General features: G+C 40.6%; 1 protein-coding gene across 13 annotated transcripts in view; it reads left to right on the forward strand.

The window, feature by feature from the left end:
* Positions 1-303: 303 nt before the first annotated feature.
* The window catches only part of LOC125009294 (epidermal growth factor receptor substrate 15-like 1), a 37,320-nt gene continuing 17,406 nt past the window's right edge, over positions 304-20,217 (forward strand). For 3 of the 13 annotated variants that reach the window (XM_047587115.1, XM_047587121.1, XM_047587109.1), the window contains exons 1-24: positions 304-345; positions 2,563-2,604; positions 2,717-2,806; positions 3,026-3,073; positions 3,383-3,478; positions 4,464-4,565; positions 4,866-4,991; positions 5,572-5,631; positions 6,068-6,310; positions 6,426-6,583; positions 7,853-8,009; positions 8,577-8,639; positions 9,492-9,577; positions 10,672-10,704; positions 11,137-11,209; positions 11,327-11,488; positions 11,639-11,836; positions 13,028-13,207; positions 13,392-13,448; positions 15,682-15,787; positions 16,050-16,100; positions 18,014-18,150; positions 18,589-18,652; positions 19,968-20,113. In XM_047587115.1, coding sequence (XP_047443071.1) covers positions 319-345; positions 2,563-2,604; positions 2,717-2,806; positions 3,026-3,073; positions 3,383-3,478; positions 4,464-4,565; positions 4,866-4,991; positions 5,572-5,631; positions 6,068-6,310; positions 6,426-6,583; positions 7,853-8,009; positions 8,577-8,639; positions 9,492-9,577; positions 10,672-10,704; positions 11,137-11,209; positions 11,327-11,488; positions 11,639-11,836; positions 13,028-13,207; positions 13,392-13,448; positions 15,682-15,787; positions 16,050-16,100; positions 18,014-18,150; positions 18,589-18,652; positions 19,968-20,113 — 2,505 coding nt within the window. In that variant the 5' untranslated portion in view covers positions 304-318. The remainder of the gene's footprint in view (positions 346-2,562; positions 2,605-2,716; positions 2,807-3,025; positions 3,074-3,382; positions 3,479-4,463; positions 4,566-4,865; positions 4,992-5,571; positions 5,632-6,067; positions 6,311-6,425; positions 6,584-7,852; positions 8,010-8,576; positions 8,640-9,491; positions 9,578-10,671; positions 10,705-11,136; positions 11,210-11,326; positions 11,489-11,638; positions 11,837-13,027; positions 13,208-13,391; positions 13,449-15,681; positions 15,788-16,049; positions 16,101-18,013; positions 18,151-18,588; positions 18,653-19,967; positions 20,114-20,217) is intronic. The other 10 variants (XM_047587120.1, XM_047587118.1, XM_047587110.1 and 7 more) reach the window with 9 other exon arrangements.

Genomic DNA, 20,217 nt, shown 5'->3' on the forward strand with positions numbered 1-20,217 from the left:
TGTGTGTGTGTTTCTGTCAGATTGCATCCTGCTGGGGGTGGCTGCTGCCATGAAGGAGTGTCATTTCCAGGTCTGGTCTAAGTGGGTGGTACATGTCTAAGTGACACCCAAACAAATCCAAAAGTTTCCCACTGCATCGTCTCCAGATGCTGAATATTATCTACTTCTCCTGTTGGTGGTTTTAATGTGGTCTTAGCTACAACTATTATCTCATCTCTACGCATAGAGACGAGTTGACCCTCATGACGTCGTCCGCTAGGGGGAGTGTTTGCTCGCAGGGGGAGGGCGGGTGGGTGCGTTCCCGCAGCAACAGGGAAGATGGCAGCCCTCACATCTCTCACCCAGGTAAAGATGCAGCAATCTAAAAAACCCTCAGCTTGAGGCTAACTCTTTTAGCAGCGCGATTGCGGCGCGCGTCACTCGCCGGCACTCGGTTTTAAATTCACTTTCGGACATAGCGCGAGCTCCCCGTGTAAACGTATCCAGGAGAAAAAGAGGGGCAGTCAGCTGGTCTGGTCTGGTAATAAGGCCTGCTGCAGGACCGTTATGTAGCGGGGCTGCTTAGCATCAGCTGGGACGAGCTATCCGTGTGGCTACATACACACAACGACCTGCACCGAAGCCCGCTACTTAGACGTGCAGACGGAACGAGCACCGTGCGCGCTGTGCAAACGTGTAAATAACCCGTACGCGCACATAAATAACTGTGCGGTTGTAACAAAGCATCGTAAACCTGAATAACGTTCACTCTGTGCTAGTTAGCATGGTCCTGATGCTCAGTAGTCGGGCTGTATGAAAGCGAGCTACACTGCTTTAATGACACGAATGTGCCTCCGTCTTTAGTCTTGAGGTTGTTTGAAAGGTGGCTAAGTGAATGTTAACGTTAACCCTTTATAGGGCTCTCATTGAAATACTTATAGATATTGTGCATTTAAACCATAGGGCGTCATTGTGGGACGTCAGAAAACTGTTTCCCTTTGGGGAAAATTTTCAGCCTTTTTTACTTTTCATGGAGAAAAAAACAGATTAATGTATTTAACGTGCACTGCCTGACCAAAATTAAAAAAAAAAACACTAATACAGGGCTATTCAGTTACAAACTGAATTGGGGCAAATATTAAAATCAAAAATTGTAGCCGAGTCAGACACGTTAGGTGCTAGTAAGCAGCTGTTAATAGCAAGTCAATGAAGATAAATGTTAATAGAAACATGCAATTAAATTAAATTAAATTAAATTAAATTAAGCACTCAGGTTTGGTGTTTGAGCTTGACTGAACAGTCGAAACATGGTTACGTCGACGGTTTTCATTGTTAATTCTACATTTCAGAGTTTAAAAGGACATATTTTTCATTCTGCATTTTGGCACTACTGTGCGTTTCATTGTGGACAGACTGTTGCTACAGGGGTTTCATTCCTGGTCTGAAACACTGTAGGAATATCTGAAATCTTGTGAAACACGTTGCATTAGTTCAGTTCACAGGCGGGGCCACTTGGAGATTGGTTCTGGGCCGAATGTGGCCCACGGGCCGCTAATTGAATAGCCCTGTTCTAATATTTGGTTGGACCGCCATTAGCTTTGATTACATTCGCTGTGGCATTATTTAAGTTTCTGCAGCGTCACAAGACTTATTTCCATCCAGTGTTGCTTTCATTTTGCACCAAGATCTAGTATTGATGACGGGAGAGTCTGACCACAGAGCAAAGCCTTCTCCAGCACATCACAAAGATTCTCTGTGGGGTTAAGATCTGAACTCTGTGGCGGCCAATCCATTTGTGAAAATGATATCTCATGCTCCCTGAACCACTCTTTAATAATTGTCATCTTGGAATATGCCTGTGTCATCAGGGATGTTGTTGTTTCAGAAATGAGAAGGTACTCATTGCAACAGTTTGGGTAAATAACTTGTTGCCAGCTGAAAGGTAATCGCCCATGCAGTAATTATCCAATAGGAGGCTAGTATCTATTTGCTTAGTTAAATACTTTTTTTTTTTCATTTTGACAAAGCAGTGTATATTGTTCCTTGCCCTTAAGTGGTTATGTGAACACATCGCATTAGACAACATTTAGACACGAATGTACTCAGTGTTCATACAGAGGTGTGAACTTTGCAGACCACATTTGATGGTGGCTTGATTTGACCTGAGAATTTTTCCTTGATCTTCTCTGATTGGCTGAATGAAAACCACATGCTTCTCAAACTTCATTGAGTCACACGGGAACGCAATTTAACATGTGTGCCGAAGTGACCGTATATGGTTCCTTGCGTCATAAAGGGTAAACGTGTACCTGAAGTCACATGGTCGTGTGTAGCACTTGGTTTGTTGTTGATGGTGAGCACCAGGTCGTTGCAGGTTTCTGTCTGCACAACTACTGCATCTACCTGACTGACGGGAAAGTCTGAGGTTTGCATAGATTGTGAGGACAGTTATAGCACGTTTCTGATCTGAGTCACTGCACTGGGTTCAGCTGGTCTTATCTTGTTTGGTTGAATAAGGTGTGCATTTTGAATGCTTTGTGGTGTTTTCAATATATTTCTCTTATAACAATCTTTCTGCCACAGCTGTCAAGTGGGAACCCTGTATATGAGAACTTTTACAGACAGGTAAGATGACGACTGCGGTCCTCATTTTTGTGAAACAATATGAAAGACTCATTTACATATCTGAGAGAGTTCTCAGGTCCACTCAAGAGTGTGTGTGTGTGTTTGCTTCCAGGTGGATCCTGGGAACACAGGGAAAGTGGGACCAACAGAAGCTGCCCTGTTCCTTAAGAAGTCTGGACTCCCTGACATTACTCTGGGAAAGGTAAGCGTGCGAAATGCCAACAGAAGTAGTGGAGGCCGTCCGATCCTTTGGGTGTGGTTCCTTGCGTGACCTACCTAAGCATGCGGTATCCCCTGATGGAAAAGAGCAGGTTAATGCATCTTAATGCAAAGTAAGAATAGAAACAAGTCCCACGTCGGAACTTGCAGGTATATGTTTAATTTAGGTTTAATGTCACTGTGCTTGTGTGTTTTGTTGCAGATCTGGGATTTGGCTGATCCAGATGGTAAAGGCTACCTTGACAAACAGGTAAAGAAGAGACTATTTGTTAATGGTTTTATATATCTTGCAGTGTTTTATTTAGTAACAGATAATGATAAAGTGAAACCACATTTGCAGAAGCTGATCTTCAAAGATCACCGCATATTTTAACCCCATAAGTTAAAATATAAATAAAGCACCTGTGCAGCTTATCAGACTGTGAAGACTGTTGCTTTTCATATGTATAATTATTGTTATATGGTTTCCCTTTTTCTCATTTCCATTTAATAAAGCGTAAGTCTTTGCAGCGATGTGTCATTGACATTTATGGGGTTTTACTGTGTGTCTCCCACTCAGGGGTTTTATGTTGCGCTGCGGCTGGTGGCCTGCGCTCAGAGCGGCCAGGAAGTCAGTCTTTCTAGTCTCAACGTCACAGTCCCTCCCCCGAAGTTTGTGAGTGTGAAATTGTTATTACAGCAAAGGCCTTGTCATTTCTTTTTTAAAGCCAAAAAGATTAAACTTACTGCACTGTAGAGTTAAGAGCAATAACATTTGGACAACGACACAATTTTTGTTTGGTTCCACGACTGAATTAAAATATCATAGTTTGAAATCTGTGACCATTATATCAGGTGTCCAGACTGACTTGGACATTATTTACCTTCAAAAACTCCTGCGCTGGTTTTACTATATGTTTTGGATCATTCTCCATCTTTGCTGTGAAGCACTGTTCAATCAACTTTGCTTGATTTGGCTGAATCGGAGCAGACTGCACATCCCTACAGCTACAACCATCTATAGTTATCGTCTGGTTTCTGACTGGTCTGTAGCCAGGTCGTTCCAGATCAATGACTTAGAAAAGAAGTTTAGGCACCACCATGCAATCGGTCTTTTCAAATCCAGTCTATGTTCACGGCTGCGTTGCCTTAAGCAAGTATCTAAACCTCCAAAATTACTCCGCATGTGTAGCCGCCCACTGTTTCTACTTTACTTGATAAGATGCGAATTATGTAAGAATGCAGCTGAAAAACAAACCGAAAAAGATTTCAGAGAAAAGGGGGTTCAAAGAAACAAAATAGAAATAAAAAGACTTTTTTTTCAGTGCCCTAGATTTTGAAAACATTCCTTAAAAGGATGCTGCAATCATCCAACGCTGCGTCTTTTAGTGGTCCAGGCCTTTTTATGGCCCATCATGGGCGGCCGTGGCTCAGTAGGTGGTTGTAATCTCTAACCTTTCCTCCAGTTTGGATGTGGAGCAGTTCGCTTGATAGCTAAAATAAGAAAAATTGTGTCAGTGCCCGGATATAAATGGACTTTCATCATTCACTTTAAAAATGAGCCGTTTGTCATATTTATGTTATCAAACCTTGCATCAAAAGCAAATGACTGGATCGTGTGACAACTATGTGACAGCTATTGTGTTTGTGTTTGATTTCAGAAAGACAGCAGCAGTCCGTCACTAAGCAGCACAGCCCCTTCCTCTGGCGAACTACACTGGGCTGTCAGGGTGTGTTCAAACACACAGTTGCACTCACTTTTAGTAAGAAGGAGAATATTTCATGGATCCAAAATGTTACGTGATTTTATTTTCTCAAAGATACACTGGAAGTTATTTGATTCCACAAGTCAAAGGTCAGGGTCATTGTGATTTTGTGGCCATAACATAAGAATTCATATGCTAATTATTATGAAGTGCCACATAGATACAGTCTGTTAGAGGCTGTTCTAGTCTAGTGAAGAGGTCGAGGTACAAGTTTATTGGTTTTGTGGATACTGCACCCGAGGTTCACGTTTGCAAGATCCAGCTTTTGAGATAATTAGCCTGCGCTTCCCTTCACAGCCTGAGGAGAAGAACAAATTCGATGGGATTTTTGAAAGCCTGGTGCCAGTCAACGGCTTACTGTCAGGAGAGAAGGTCAAACCGGTTCTGATCAACTCCAAGCTACCTCTGGACGTCCTTGGGAAGGTAATTAGCTTCATTCTGATGTCCTGTATTTGTTGATTAAACTAGTCAAGCTAAACATTTAACGCATTGTGGTTCCACAACATGAAGTCGCGTTAAAGTCGTTTCAGCCGGTGTAATATTTTTGTCAGAGAATACACTCGTCTAGAAAAGCAAGCTGAAACGATGGCGACTGGTCTTTACTGGTTTCTTGACGATCTTTCCGCACTCAACTTGTTTCCCTGAACCACCCATCATTGGCCAAAAACCTGAGTCTCTTCAGGAGTGAACGGGGTGAAACTTCTTGGGGACAAATGTTAAGACTGTGTTGTAAAGTGATGGCAGATTATATCTCAGTCTGCTTTAGAGGACAGTGACCTGCCTGTATCACGTTCCCTTTTGTTTGCCATGGCGTTGTATCTTTGGAGTGAATAGGCGTCCGCATAAAAGAAACCCTAGAAGTGCAGTTGTCCTCGTTTCCGCGTGCGACATTTACAGAGACAAGATCATTTTTGTTTGCGTTTGATGCAGTTAAACTGAATCTGTAATAGTTTAATGAACGTGCGATTTATCGATTTATTCATCATGATTTTCTCGCCGTTAGGTGTGGGACCTGAGCGACATAGATAAAGATGGCCACCTGGACAGAGACGAGTTTGCAGTGGTGAGTTTTACCTTTTTAAATGTTGCGGCCGAGTGTCTTATGAACTATACTGCAGGCAGCCACCGGGGGAAGCTCCACATGGTTTGGCTTCACATCTGAAGAGCTGTATACAGTTTCTGCTCTGTTGCCTCAAATACTTAACAAAAAGCCAGATAAACAATGCTTTTCCATAGTTCATGTTGTTGCAGTATGCAGTTTTGACTATTTATCTGTATTTTTTAATTGTTGGACTCTAATTTCATTTTTATCCTTTTATTAAATATTATTATATATTATATTTATTTGAGCTGTTGCTAACAATTTAGTTGATTACATTTAAACATTGACAATGAAATAATAACCAACATTAGAATTTGTGTAGCAGGCTTGTGACATAATGAGCTTCATGAAAGCTGCAGACATAGAGTGAGTATTAATGGCAGACTGTGCTCCCCAGGCGATGCACCTGGTGTACCGGGCTTTGGAGAAGGAGCCCGTCCCTGCCCTCCTCCCCTCTGCCCTCATCCCTCCATCTAAAAGGAAGAAGAGTCTCGGCTCGGTGGCCGCCTCTGTGCCTGGGCTGCCGGCGAGCCCCCCGCCACCAAAAGACTCGCTGCGCTCCACACCCTCCCACGGCAGCATGAACTCACTCAACAGCACCGGCAGCCTGTCGCCCAAACACACGCTCAAATCTGGGCAGGTAATAAATAACGGAGAAAAAAAAAAACAGTGTTAGACATTTAAATGAAAAAGATTCATGTTGCAAAACTGGGTTGGATTCCAAAATAATAATAATCTCTCTCTCTTTCTGTCAGCATTCGCTGAACTGGGTGGTCCCTGTGTCAGAACGTGGTCGCTATGACGACATCTTCCTGAAGACGGATGCTGATATGGACGGTTTTGTCAGCGGCCATGAAGTAAAGGATATCTTCATGCAGTCTGGACTCTCTCAAAACCTCCTTGCCCATATATGGTAGGGACTCAGCAGCATCCCATTTATGTTTCATGCATGACGGTAATATCAGACCTGACTAACGCCTTTATAAATACTGCAGAAGACAAAAAAAAATCCAACGATTTTTTATTGATAAAAAATAATTATTAGTAGTCCATTACTACAGCTATTACTTTTCTTTGCAGCGTTTCCAATTTGTTTTTCATATTCATATTGTTCATTCTGGTCAGTGGCTTTAAATTTGATTTATTAATGGGGCACTAGTGACAATGTGTTATTTTGAGCCCCATTCAGACTTTGCATTAAGATCCGAAACAAACAGCTTAAAGCAGTGCTTAAAGCAGGGGCCCAATGCCCCGCATATTTTTGATGTTTCCCTCCTCCGCCACACCTGATTCAAATGATCAGCTCGTCATCAAGCTCTGCAGTGTCCTGATAAGGAGCCATTCATTTGAGTCAGGTGGTGGAGGAGGGAAACAGCAAAAACATGCAGGGCATTGGGCCCCGAGGACCGGAATTGAGAAACATTTGCTTTAAGCTGTTTGTTTCTAATCTACTAACTAACAAAGGTTCACTACCTTTGTTCACTCTGCAACAACTTTTGCCTCATTCATTCAGAAAAAAAACATGCAACCGCTGTTATAAATGATCACCTGTAAAGAAACAAGTGCTCTATGTGATGTCTGTTCATTAGTAATGAGAGACTTTTAATATGTGTGTTTCTGTCATTAAAAAAATATCGGCATGTGGTTGATTATTGATGTATAGGGAGGTGCGTGTAGTTTGGTTAGTTAAGTATTTCTTCCATAGTCTCCATGGTATTTTCTTTATTTACCTTTATTACAGGAGACGTTTTCTGTCACAGTACATTTTAATGTCAGGTGCATTCACAGGTGCTTAAAGATTGTCCAGGTCATAATGATCTGGCTGATCTTGATGCAAAATCTGAACTATTTGCATCACAGCCTTTTGACACCTTCAAGTAGGAGGTGAAAAGGTCTCGTAAAAGTGGATGAGGGATTTACTCACCCATTAGCTCACATTTCTTCTTCTCTGGTGAACTGGAAGTCGGCCACTCACTCAGCTTTACGCATCAGCTCAATAACATTTGGTCCACACATGGAAACAGAGAAGATGAGGACTTTTCCTTCTTGCTTCTTTCTGCTTAGTTACTTTCTGATTTACCAGCTTCCTTTACTTTTGTACAATATTTCTGTTAATCATATTCTGCTCATGAAAAAGGGATTGGACTTAATATTCCTCTGGTGACTGTCCTGTACCCTGCAGGGCTTTGGCAGACACAAGACAGATTGGCAAGTTGACCAGGGAACAATTTGCCCTCGCCATGTATCTCATCCAGCAGAAAGTCAGCAAGGGCATTGACCCTCCGCAAGCTCTGACTGCCGACATGATCCCACCCTCTGAAAGAGGCACTCCAGTTCCAGTAAGTCCCACAAACAAACTATGAATGTTAATTAGCGCCGAGTGTGAGACCTTTGTATCTGTATATTTCATTGCAGATATCAGATAATGTGCAACCGGAGACATGAGAAGCACAATGCCACCATTCAGCTTTTGTCATAGTTATTAAGGTAGCAACAATAGATTGGTTACAGCACGGTAAAATAGTTAAAGGTACGAACACACAAACGTACTTTAGTCTAATCTTGTGGACTGAAATTATCAGCGGATATGGTTATAATGATATTAGTGCTTGGTTTTTAACATGATTTATATTAATTATCCTCTGACGGACTCTAAATATACCCTCGGTTTCTGCCAGGTGGGGGGTGGGGTTGTGTAATCATGGTTGTGAACACTACATATGTTATGAAAAAATCTATTAAGACCGAAAAAAACATAGCTTAATTTTGCAAACGATGTAATAACAAGTAAGTGATTGACTTAGTCTTCCCTCAGAGATGTTCGTGCTTCCCTAACAGATATTTACTGGCCTTCATGCGTGTGTTATCGCCATCATCACTAACAGAGCTTTCCTCCGTGTCTGCAGAATATGTCAGGGTACATGACTCCGGTGGGGTCAGAGATGGCCGCTCTGTCGGAAATGAGACGGGTGAGTAAACTCTCCCATTTTTCTTTTTTTTTTTTTTGTTTGTTTGTTTTCCTGCTCTCGTCTCTCTTTTTTTTCCGTGGCGTAGTAACGGTGTACGTGTCTGTCCGCCAGACATCTCGTTTCTGAGCCGTACCAGTCTACCGCGTTCGCTTATGTGCCCCCCACCCGCGCCCCCAAAACCCACAGCCCCGAAAGGGAAAATGAGAGGAGAGGCAGGTTGAATAAAAGACATCTACTGCTCACTGTTATTCTTCTCTTACATCCTGCTGCTGATGTTTCCGCTCCTCCCCTCTCTCTGTCTCTGTCTCTCAGGCTGTAATGTTCAAGTCGTGGGTAGGTAACGTGGACCTGCGGTGTGTTATGACTGTGAATGCTTTCGGTGGCTAGCTGATCACACCGGAAAGCATTTTTTAAGAGTCTTCTCTCCATTTCAACACAGCGCAGTCACAGTGTCTCACCTGGTCAACTGTCTCCTAGGAAAGAGTCAAGATCTGTTTGTTTATTTTTTAATAAATGCTAGAAATTAGTTGAAAGCAGAACATTAGAGTATCTTGAATCTTTCCTATCCGTGGCAGTTTGACGTAGGTAGTGGCACTTCCCCCCACATGTCGGTGATTGAGCCAGCCCCCCCTCCACCCACCGATTAAACCCCTGTGCCTCTCCTCCTCTTTGACCACCGGTTTCTCTCCCGAATCCTCTCTTTACCTCTTTCTCCTTTTGTTGCACCGGCCTGCCGTGGGACGTTTGGCGCCATCTCATTTTCCTGTTTTCCCAAAAACACACATGGTTTTCTTTACCAACCTGTCTCCCTCTGTTTTCTCTCCCCTCTCTCCCGCCTGTCTCTCGCTACAGGATAGTTCTAGTTCAGTGGGTTCGGGAGAGTTCACCGGCATCAAGGAGCTGGATGACATCAGCCAGGAGATCGCCCAGTTGCAAAGGTATAACAGAACTAAAATGACATCTGGAAGAAATCTGTTATAAACAAACGTTTTACGCAAACTTTTATTGTTATTATTATTTTTCATTATCATTTTTATCTTTTTAGCACATCATCTTTATTAATGGTACAGTAATAACAGTGGCAAAGCTTTTCACAAGTATTAACTGCAATGAATGACAAGATCCAGGCTGGAGTTGTTGAATGTCCTTTTTGATTTTGACTGGTCACTACACATGAGCTCCATCCTCGTTTCATTGTCGACATCCACCTCCTGATGGCGGCTAATCTTGTGAGCCAATCAAGTGACAGCGATAGCTCTGGGTGTAGCGGTTCACGTGCCTGATTAGGGTGAACTTCAATGCAATTTAATATGGCAAACACACTCAACCCACACTTCTGTGTGAAACGGGAGTTTCGTCTTCTAGAAAAGAAGAAATGACACATTGCATTTCTTTATCCTGAAGATTGTTATTGTTCCAGTTTCTTGCTTTTATGCCACCCTCTGACCACACTACACAGACTAAGTTATTCTTAGCACCGAATTTGCATTGTCTTTTTTTTTCCCCCTTGAGAATCAAATGAAACGAGGGGGAAAATATGAGAATGCACCTGTACGACAGTCACAAGACCACTAAACTGTTTAGATGACTGCTCTCAGCATAAAACTTTGAGATGATCTTTATTATTATTAATGGAACACTATGCAGCTGAGGCAAAATCAATACATTGTCACTTAATAAAAAAATCATCCTATTTGAGACTGATGAAAATGAAACACTGTATCTGACAAGATCAAAGATTAAAAAAAAAAAAAAAAAAAAAAACAGCTCAAATTAAAAGACATCTCATTAACTCTTTAATTATTATATTAAAAAAAAACATCAGGTGTGGATGACATTTTTATGTTCATCTCATCCCACATCTTTCTTTCTTTCTTTCTTTCTTTCTTTCTTTCTTTCTTTCTTTCTTTCTTTCTTTCTTTCTTTCTTTCTTTCTCTCCCACACACCCCAGTCAGCCGGTCACTCTTCCTTTGATGTATGTCTTTTATTAAATTTTGTTTGTTCCACCACTTATCCTCCATGCTGCGTCAGCACTCTTGCCTTTACCCAGTGGAATACTCTAAGGTAAACATACTGGCTACTGAACATCCATGGACTGGCATTCTGTTATAATTTACCCACAGAATGAGCAATGAGCGCATCTGCCGCCTACTGTACTTGACTCTGCCGCCTTCATGACCACCTGACATTTACACACAGACATCAGGGAACCTTAACTAGCAAACAGCAGTGCTGCATTTTTTTATTTTAAAGGAGTGATAAATATTTTGTGTATTCAGCATTGTAAACTGTGGCAGTGTAAAGTTGATAGAATCCCAGTCCAGAGTCATGTTATTCTGACATGATGATGTGTGTACACAGGGTTGGTAATTTTATCTATCTATCTATCTATCTATCTATCTATCTATCTATCTATCTATCTATCTATCTATCTATCTATCTATCTATCTATCTATGTAATGTATAAATGTTTCTCTGCGCGTGTGTGTGTGTCAGGGAGAAGTACACTCTTGAGCAGGACATCAGGGAGACGGAGGAGGCCATTCGATATAAGAGTGCTGAGGTGCAGGTGAGGGCGACGTCTTAGTCGGTCACTCAGCCGCACTGATTTAATTTACTGAAGCCGTTTTGTTTTGGTAAAACCGTGAAGTCAGCCGTGACCTTGTTTTCATTCATTCGCCATCAGGAGATGCAGAACAATCTGGATAGAGAGACGACCAGCTTGCAGGAACTAGAGGCTCAGAAGCAGGACGCCCAGGACCGCCTGGAGGAGATGGACCAGCAGAAACATAAACTAGAGGACATGCTGAACGAAGTCCGAATTAAATGCCAGGAAGAATCTCAAATGGTGAGGAAGGCTTAAGGAAACTGCTGCAACACAAATCACAAAATTTGGACAGTACACATAAAATTTATGGTTGCAATGTGCAATTGTGAAAGTTGCCGACAATTAATAAGATGCTGTTAACTGAGACGCTTCATTCTGTCACGTGTTCAGATCTCAACCCTCCAGAGTCAGATCCACTCCCAGGAGTCGGACTTGCAGAGCCAGGAAGAAGAGCTGAGCCGGGCGAAGGCTGACCTGGGCCGGCTGCAGCAGGAGGAGAATCAGCTGGAGCAGAGCCTGGCGGCTGGCAAGATCCAGCTAGAGACCATCATCAAGTCTCTGAAAGCCACCCAGGATGAGATTAACCAGGTAGGACGCAGAGCTTCTTTGAAGGCCGTCAACAGGGGGCACTGTTCTGCTGTAAAATCGACTTCTTTATAACCAGTAAAGTCATCTCACTTGGAGGTGTCACACCCTTTTACAGCAGAAACATATAGAATCAGTTATGTCAGTTTGTAATATGGTTTGGTAAAGTACCAAAAATAGTGTTGGTGTGTGTACAGTCTGTGATCTGACTGTATGTTAATACCACTGTCATGTAAGTTACCCACAAGGTGAAGAAAAACCTGGGAACTATCTTACAAATTCATTATCATGTTTATCTGTGGTGTTTAATCTTTTTAGAGATCATTGCTTCTTCTAGTTATAGAGGATACGCATTAACGTCACTGCCGCCTGAGGCCACGCCCCCCTGAGTGGCAAAAACACAGTGAAATTTATCAGTAAATACAGCGAGACTGGGAAAGATGTGGATTATCAGGTCAAATTAAGGACAACTGGACTCGACAATGATCCATACGAAGTAGTATGGATTTGGAAAAGTCGATTAACCTCAGTTTCAGTTAGTTTAAGGTCATTTCTGTTATGATAAATGTAGTTAAATAAAAGATACTAAGGTTAAGAGCTTTACTGATTGGTAACATTAGCCATATAATGCTGTAGCGTCCAACTGGACATTAACGTGACGATGGGGGGTGATCACAAATACTATGTTTAGTGTCTTATTGTTATTTATTGTTGGAACTGAAATAGTTACTGTCGGCTGTAACTATGCCAAAACAACAACATCCACAAACTTATTTGAGGTATGACTGCATCAAAAAGGAAATACACTAAAAAATACTAAATGTGAACCACAGCACCAGGTTTCTGTGCCTGGATTCCAGTTGTTTCTTCGTAACGCAGCGATCCGTTTACTTCTCTTTTCTTTGGCAGTCGGAGATATCTGTAAAAAATATATCTCCGACCGCTTTTCAGATCCGTTGGCCCAGTCAATCGCACATTTTTTTAATTAATTGTACGCTGTTAAAGCTGATGATTCAAAATAATGCAGCTAATCTCCACGTTCAGCTGTCACTTTTAGCCGTAACCACGGTGACGTCACATGCATACCCTTTATTGGTAATGTAGTGGTCAATAAAAAAAAAAGAACACTTAGGTCAGATGAACGTCACAGTGAGGACAAGCTACCTCATCTTTTGTCTGTGTCTGTCTCCACAGGCTCGCAGCAAGTTGTCCCAGATTCAAGACAGTCAACAGGAAGTGTCTAAAAGCATTGAGCAGTACAACAGCACCTTGAATGGAACCCACGGAGGCAGCATGACCAACCTGGCTGACATGAGCGAGGGTTTCAGTGACAGGGAGAACGGAGGATTCCCGGCCATGGTGAGGGCGGCACAGGTCAGGAACCGATTCCTTCTTTTCTTACTGAACCCTAAACCTGATTGTTGTTGAAAAAAGAAATGTAAGTTTTGTCTTTCTCATTAGAATCCTTGACCCGACCTCAAACAATGAGCAGCAAGCAACAAAAAAAATAAAATAAAAAATGTTTTCTCTCCCTTCATTATAAAATGTCATATTTCAGGATGACCCACAAGTTCTCAAAAGGATCTACTGTATGCCAGGAGAAGAAGGGGGCCAGGTGATTATTGCACATCTTAAGTATTAGGAAGTAGTAAGTAGGAAGTAGCGTCAGTATGTGGACTATTCTAGTCAGTGCCACCAAACCAGTAGGGAGTCATTGTTGCATTATAATCGATTAAATATCAGTGGTTTGCTGCTTTTTGGAATCTCTAAGCAGTTTATTTATGCAAATATAGAACTACAGATTTGAATGATGCACTGTGACGTGGGTGAGCGTAAGCAACTGCTAAATTAATAGATAAATAATCGAGGTGTTTTCCCATCAGTCTTAAAATCATCACAAGTCATCAAGTTTAATCACACCCAACGCTAGGTTTGCTAATTCATGGCACAATGTCGGTATATTCGACATATACAGTATCATCAGAGAGAGTAGAGTAGAGTTTAAAGTTAGCCGTCGGAAATTAACTCAAGAAAAGTTTAACTATTACGACCTTATGTGTAGCTTGATTGAGAGGGCGCTTTATGAGAAAATGAAAAAGTTAATAAAACTGTCAAGAGGCACAAAATATGCTCAAGGCCCCACATCAGGGGGAGGAAGGGTTGGAGCTGCCAGTCCAGCTGTGCAGAGCTGATATACTGTAGCTCTTATCTCACTAGAAGATAGATCATTTAGGACTGAGGGACACGCAGCCAAATATTCACTGTTGATATGCTATCAAAAGAAAGTAGTATAAAGTTCACTTAATTGTAGTCTTTAAATTCACATGCCACTTGTTCATTCAGTATTATAATGAATGGTGTTTCCACTGTGATTATTGTTCTGTTTCTATTTCCTTAAAAAGTAGTTAAATAATCTTTTTCTAGAGAAACATAACAATATGAGGAGCAATCTACATAAAACAAAAGTTTAAAACTGTTCCAATGTAATGTTTCATATCACCATTTACCAGGTTTCAAACCTGAAAAACAAATACAGCAGGAGAACAGTTCAGGCCCCGTTCAGACAGCGCGTTAACAGTCATTCTGGGGAATCCGAAGTCAGAAGTGACCAGCATAAAGTACAGGTGTGAACCCACCCAGGGTGCAGTGAGGACACGTTCGACATCTCTGATCACGTTTGTATTGCATCGGACCACGTTCCTGTGGTAGTGTGAACACGGTGCATCCTGACATTAAAGACCACACGTCGACTGAGCTTTGACTCATTCATTCAGAAAAAAAAACAAAACAAAAACAGAGCTACTACTATAAGTGGTTTTGTGAAAAGGGAATTACCCCTGTGAAGTGATGCTTGTCTTTTCAAATATTCTGTCCTTGTCAGAATCACAGTCTCTTTATTCGCCAGATGTACAAAGTACACAGGAATTTCACCTGGTGTAGCAGCACATAACATTAAATAAAAATAAAAATATTGAGAAAAAATAAAAATACTGGAAATATACGTGATGCAATGAATGAATAAGTCTAAGCAAGAATCAACTTATGAAAGTTTTTAATAGCATTATCCTAATAGCATGAACTTTTTTGAAAAACAAGACAAAACGGCATTTTTATCCAGCACATTGGTATTTTTATTGATATAACACACAGTAAAAAAAACAAAAAACAACCTTTGTTGGATAATTATTCACGCGATCGTGTTGACATATGAGGAGCAGCGTGTAGAGAGTAAAGCGGTTTCTTTATTTACTATTATTACTAGAGATTACAGGCTTCGAGCTATAATCTAATGTATTTTCATGCCAGGTAAGAACACACTGAAAACTGTCTCTGTGTGATTTTTATCGCCCTGGTCGGACGCTGATGAAACAACCAAATTCAGAATTATGCTTGCAGATATTAGATGTTTTTTGTTCATTCGTAGTCTTATTCATGCCTTGCTTTCAGGTCGTTTATGAGTTTTCAAGCTTTCAGACACAGAGTTAGAAACATTCAAAGCTTTTTCCAGTTTCAATATAAAGCATCACATTAATCTCATCTCACTGTATTTACATCTGGCTGAAGCAGAGAGTCCTCGTCCTTGTGGATATTCTTTGTGTCACTGTTTAATGAAACAGCCAACACGTCTTTTCATCTTTTCATTTATACTTCAACCTTGTGTCCTTTTTATCTTTTGAGCTGTGATGCATTACGTTTTAGTGGATCAGATCCTACTTATGCAGTGTTATCAATACTTTAGTTTCTACGTGTTGGAATGTGTGGATCATCACTGCACAACAAAATCTTCTGCTCTGTTTTTTTCATTTGTTTTTTTGTTTTTTTTTTCTTGGCTTTTGTTCGTCGCACAGGAAGATCCATTCAAAGCAAAGCCATCTGTGTTCAACAATCAGCCTCAGGAAATTCACAGTGACCCCTTCCACACTGAAGACCCCTTCAAAACAGACCCTTTCAAAGGTACTGATGCCCTTTACGTTCACACTCCTCCTCTATGCAACACGGTTCTTTTTACCCTATTCAGAAATCTTCCTTTTCCCTTCATAATTCACAAGCCTCTCCTCCTTTCCATTTCTTGGTCTCCATCTCTGTTTTTATTCTTCCAAACAGCCTATATTTTTCCGCTTGAATTGCTCTCTGACTGTATTTCATGTCTTCCTCCTCCTCCTCCTCTTTCTTTGTTCTCCCTCTTTCTTCTCTTTGCTTGATTCCTTTCTTGTAGGTGACCCTTTTCAAAACGATCCTTTTGCAAAGCAGCCAACAGCAACCACAGGTATTTTACTGTTGCTATCAGCATATTTCTAAAACAAAGCTAAACAAAGGCATGTACTCCTTGAAGACATTTCATCTCTGCCGATTAGTGGCTCAGTTCCAAATGAGGGCTGGTAGGGAGTTAACGTCTGTGGCTGGTATCCACCTGAAACTCGAACAACTTCTTTGGTTGGAGTTAATGGCCCATCAACGTCCCACAACTCTCCTGGGGCTCATTCAAAATTAAAACACAAGGAGGTTCTGACCCGATCTTTTAGCAGTTACAGTGTGGACTTTTGCTCAAATCTTTCCTCTTGGCAGTTTTTAATGCTTCTAACACGTCAGCTTTGAAGACAAAAACTTCAGTTACTGGTAAGATAACAAGACGATCAGTCAGTGTGTTTACATGCACAGCTTAATCGAGCTATGCTTGAAATTCGACTTTCTGACTATAGTCCTTGTCCCAGTTTTCATGCAGCGGAGAAAACCGAATAACTGACGGGAACGTGTCCTCCTCCTCCACTAGGTGGCGATATGTGTCTTTTCAGCGGATTAATACCACTTTAATATGACCCCCCTTCCGGTTGACCTATTACGCCGTATAATAAACAAGAGGCGTTTATGAGGCAGACCGGCATTTCAAACAACCAGATTAATGTGAATGTGTATGTGTTTAATGTTAAATTATCTAAGTTAACATTTTTCTTTTAACCTGGGAGAACTACTCCAGTCTGGTCCATGTGGGGAAAAATATGTATGTTCTCATCACCCATTAACGGTCATTATCGGTCACACATTAAGCCTCGAGTATCGGTGATGCTGCGCTACACGTGCGAGCTGTGACTCCTTCCCACGCTGCCCAGTTCACTGATATTGAGTTTCAGTTCTCTGCTTTGTAGATGAAGATAGGTAATTGAAATCAACTTTTTGACTCGGCAGCTAGACTGGATTGATCACACAGTCGTGTGCTTGTACGTTTGCACGCGGGCTCGATTTTTGTTATCTTATCCATTTGCCAAAACAATTATATAATAATGAATATGCAAACTAAAACTTCAGGCTTGGCTTCAATTTGAAGGCATTTACATCCAAACTGAGGGAAGAGTTTCGTTATTACACAAATTTCTTGTGTACCATTTCCTATTTTCAGAATCAGAATCAGAATTACTTTACTGATCCCAAGGGGAAATTACTTTTCGTTACACCAGCTCCTACTCAAATTGTACCAGTGTTCAGAAGAATGTAGGAAGTGAAGGCAATAAGGATATGTAAGAATAAATAAGCAGTTAGGATAAGAACACACATACCAATATAAAAAATGTTAAAAAATATATACATATAACAAAATATAGGGCTGAAAATCGATTTGACATTCAAATTCATTTTTAATAACAACAGTAATGTGTACTGATGACCTTCAATTGTGCATCATTCTCATCGGTTTACTTGCTTTTTAAACTTTCACTTGCCAATAAACAAAAACAAACAAATATCTAAAGCAAACATCTAGAATCTGATGCTGGTTGTTAAGTAAAACGATCTCGTGCTGTGTCTGTAACGGACTCAGCTTTATGTTATTAAATGTAATGAAATGTTTTAATGTTTTTTAACATTTTAACAAATACAAAACCTAAATATTTTCAGGTGACATAAATTTACTTTATGTTCTATTTGTGTCAAAATGAACAGTTTTACTGTCACATTTTTGGACTAAACAGCTGCGTTGCAGGAGTAAAACCTCACACATATGTGACATTCATTTTATGCTATTCAGCTGCATCCCACACAGACTGAAGTGTTTATTTGTTCTGATCTCATGTAAAAACTGATAATCAGTATAAGAACTGGGATCTGTCTTTTTAAATCGTTGTGTTTTCCTCCGTACTGTCGTCTAGTTCTTAACATGCAGCTAAAATGAATCCATTTCTGATGCAGATCCGTTTGGAGGAGACCCCTTCAAAGAAACAGATCCCTTCAAGGCTTCGTCAGAGGATTTCTTCAAGAAGACAACAAAGATAGATCCCTTCTCCACTCCAGACCCCTTCAGTAAAAGTGCCACATTACCTTCCAAGGTACGAACTGAAGATCAACAAGTGTGTCAATTTATTTGAGGAAATTTGTTAAACTGTTCAAGAAAGTGTTTTTCAGTTTCAGTGTGACTTGATCAACAATTAAGATTCCAGATTTGAGATGTGTATTGTGTCACATGCTTAGTAAAAACACCACACAATGAAATTCTTACTTTGCAAGTCTACCGTACTAACAACTGAATCATTGGAATAAATATAAAACCTACAAAAAAAACAAAAACTAAATATAAGAAATCTGTTAAATGGAGCTAAAAAGCTTCAAACCGGAGCTGAAGGTTTTCTGTACCTTGCGCTACACAGACAGTCAGTGGGATTGCGTAGAGGTTAGCGTTAGGCTTCTCCAGAAATCACTTGTCCAGTTTTTAAACGCACACACCCAAACCACACTGTAACTTTTACTTTGTTCTCTACTTCCTACAGCAAGCCAGTCACTTCACAAGCAGTGACCCATTTTCTTCAAGCCACCCTAAACCCAAAGGACCAGGTATGATTTATTTATACAGTATGTTACACCATGTGGACTTTAAACACCGGCCCTAATCATTCCTAATCATTCATTATGTTTTTAATTTTTTTTTGCAATGACTTTCAGTCTGTGTCAGTTATAGTTTAGTGTTTTGAGTTAGCATGACTCTTAACCCCCTGAGCACATACTGTTCACTCAGTTAGCTCTGCTCTGCAGCACACGAGAAGCTCTTTCCATTTTCTCCACTGCACTGTAACTTAAAACTTAAATCCCTCAATGGTTGGATGAGCCTATCTTCACACTCTGATTGATCATTATGTTTGTTTGCATATTAAAATGATGAATTATAAATGGTTCTTTATTATAATACCATCTAGGTCTTTATACTTATTGGTTCTCTAGCGCTAGTACTTGAGAGTCACAGTGACACATCTATGGGTATTTGCTTACACGTTCACACACCAGTATGTGTGAACTACTACTGTGAAATAGGGATGCACCGACCTGATATTTTTATCGGTATCAGTACCGATATCGAAGAAAATTCTAGATTGGGTATCTTTTTTTTTTTCTCAATTTCAGCTCCTTTATTTATTATTTAGTTTTTATTCTGTTTTACATTTAATTTTGAATCCCTACTTGCACTGGCTGAACCAGTTACACTTGTTATTTTTTTATGGTTAAGATTGTTTTACCGGTGCACAATTATTAAATAAATAGGTAATTCAGTTCATTTATATCTCTTTATTTGTTTAAAAAAAAATAGGAAAGAAATGTTTAGGTCAAGTCTGATGTTGCCTTGCACTATAGTATGATCCCAGTCGTTTCCACACAATGAAACTTACCGTTTGTTGCCACAAGATCCGCCCTGTTTTTCTGTATCGGATCGATATCGGCCGATACTAAACCTCAGATATCGGTATCGGTGGTGAAAAGGGCGGATCGGTGCGTCCCTACTTTGAACTATTACTATAGATCAGTATCTATAGAAACGATTTCCATTTCAAACACATGTAGTATTAAAACACATGCTGCCGCTACATGTGACATTACCTTTACCTCTTGACCTAATGTTGATGCTCGGTAAATAGTAGGCTCACAAAGTTGTCATTCGTCCATCTGGACCGTCGTCACAGTAATTTTAATTAATCAATTAGTCACAGGATCATCAAAGTTGGTGTAATTCCTCTACTAGGAACCATATATGTATGTGAAACGTTAATATAATGCAAACATTAGCCTGGCTGAAGTTTCAACAAGGGTCTCAGCATCACTGATCATTAAGTAAACTCTTAATTTTACACGTGAACTAATTGTGACTGTTTCATTTCAGACCTCTTTGGCACGTTGGACCCCTTTGGCAGTAGTTCGTTCAGCACCGGCAGTAACAGCTCCGCTGGATTTGCAGACTTCAGCCATATGTCAAAGCCCAGAGACCCTTTTGAAGGAAGGGCCAGCTGGCTGCCGGATTACCAGAAGGTATTAGAGATCAAACCTCACCGGAGCAGAACGACGCTCCCTTTACACTCATGGGTTTATTTATAACAAAAAAAAAAAAAAAAAAAAAAAAAAGGCCTATCAAA

Source organism: Mugil cephalus, chromosome 6 (genome assembly GCF_022458985.1).
Source record: "Mugil cephalus isolate CIBA_MC_2020 chromosome 6, CIBA_Mcephalus_1.1, whole genome shotgun sequence".
NCBI classification, from domain to species: Eukaryota; Metazoa; Chordata; class Actinopteri; order Mugiliformes; family Mugilidae; genus Mugil; species Mugil cephalus.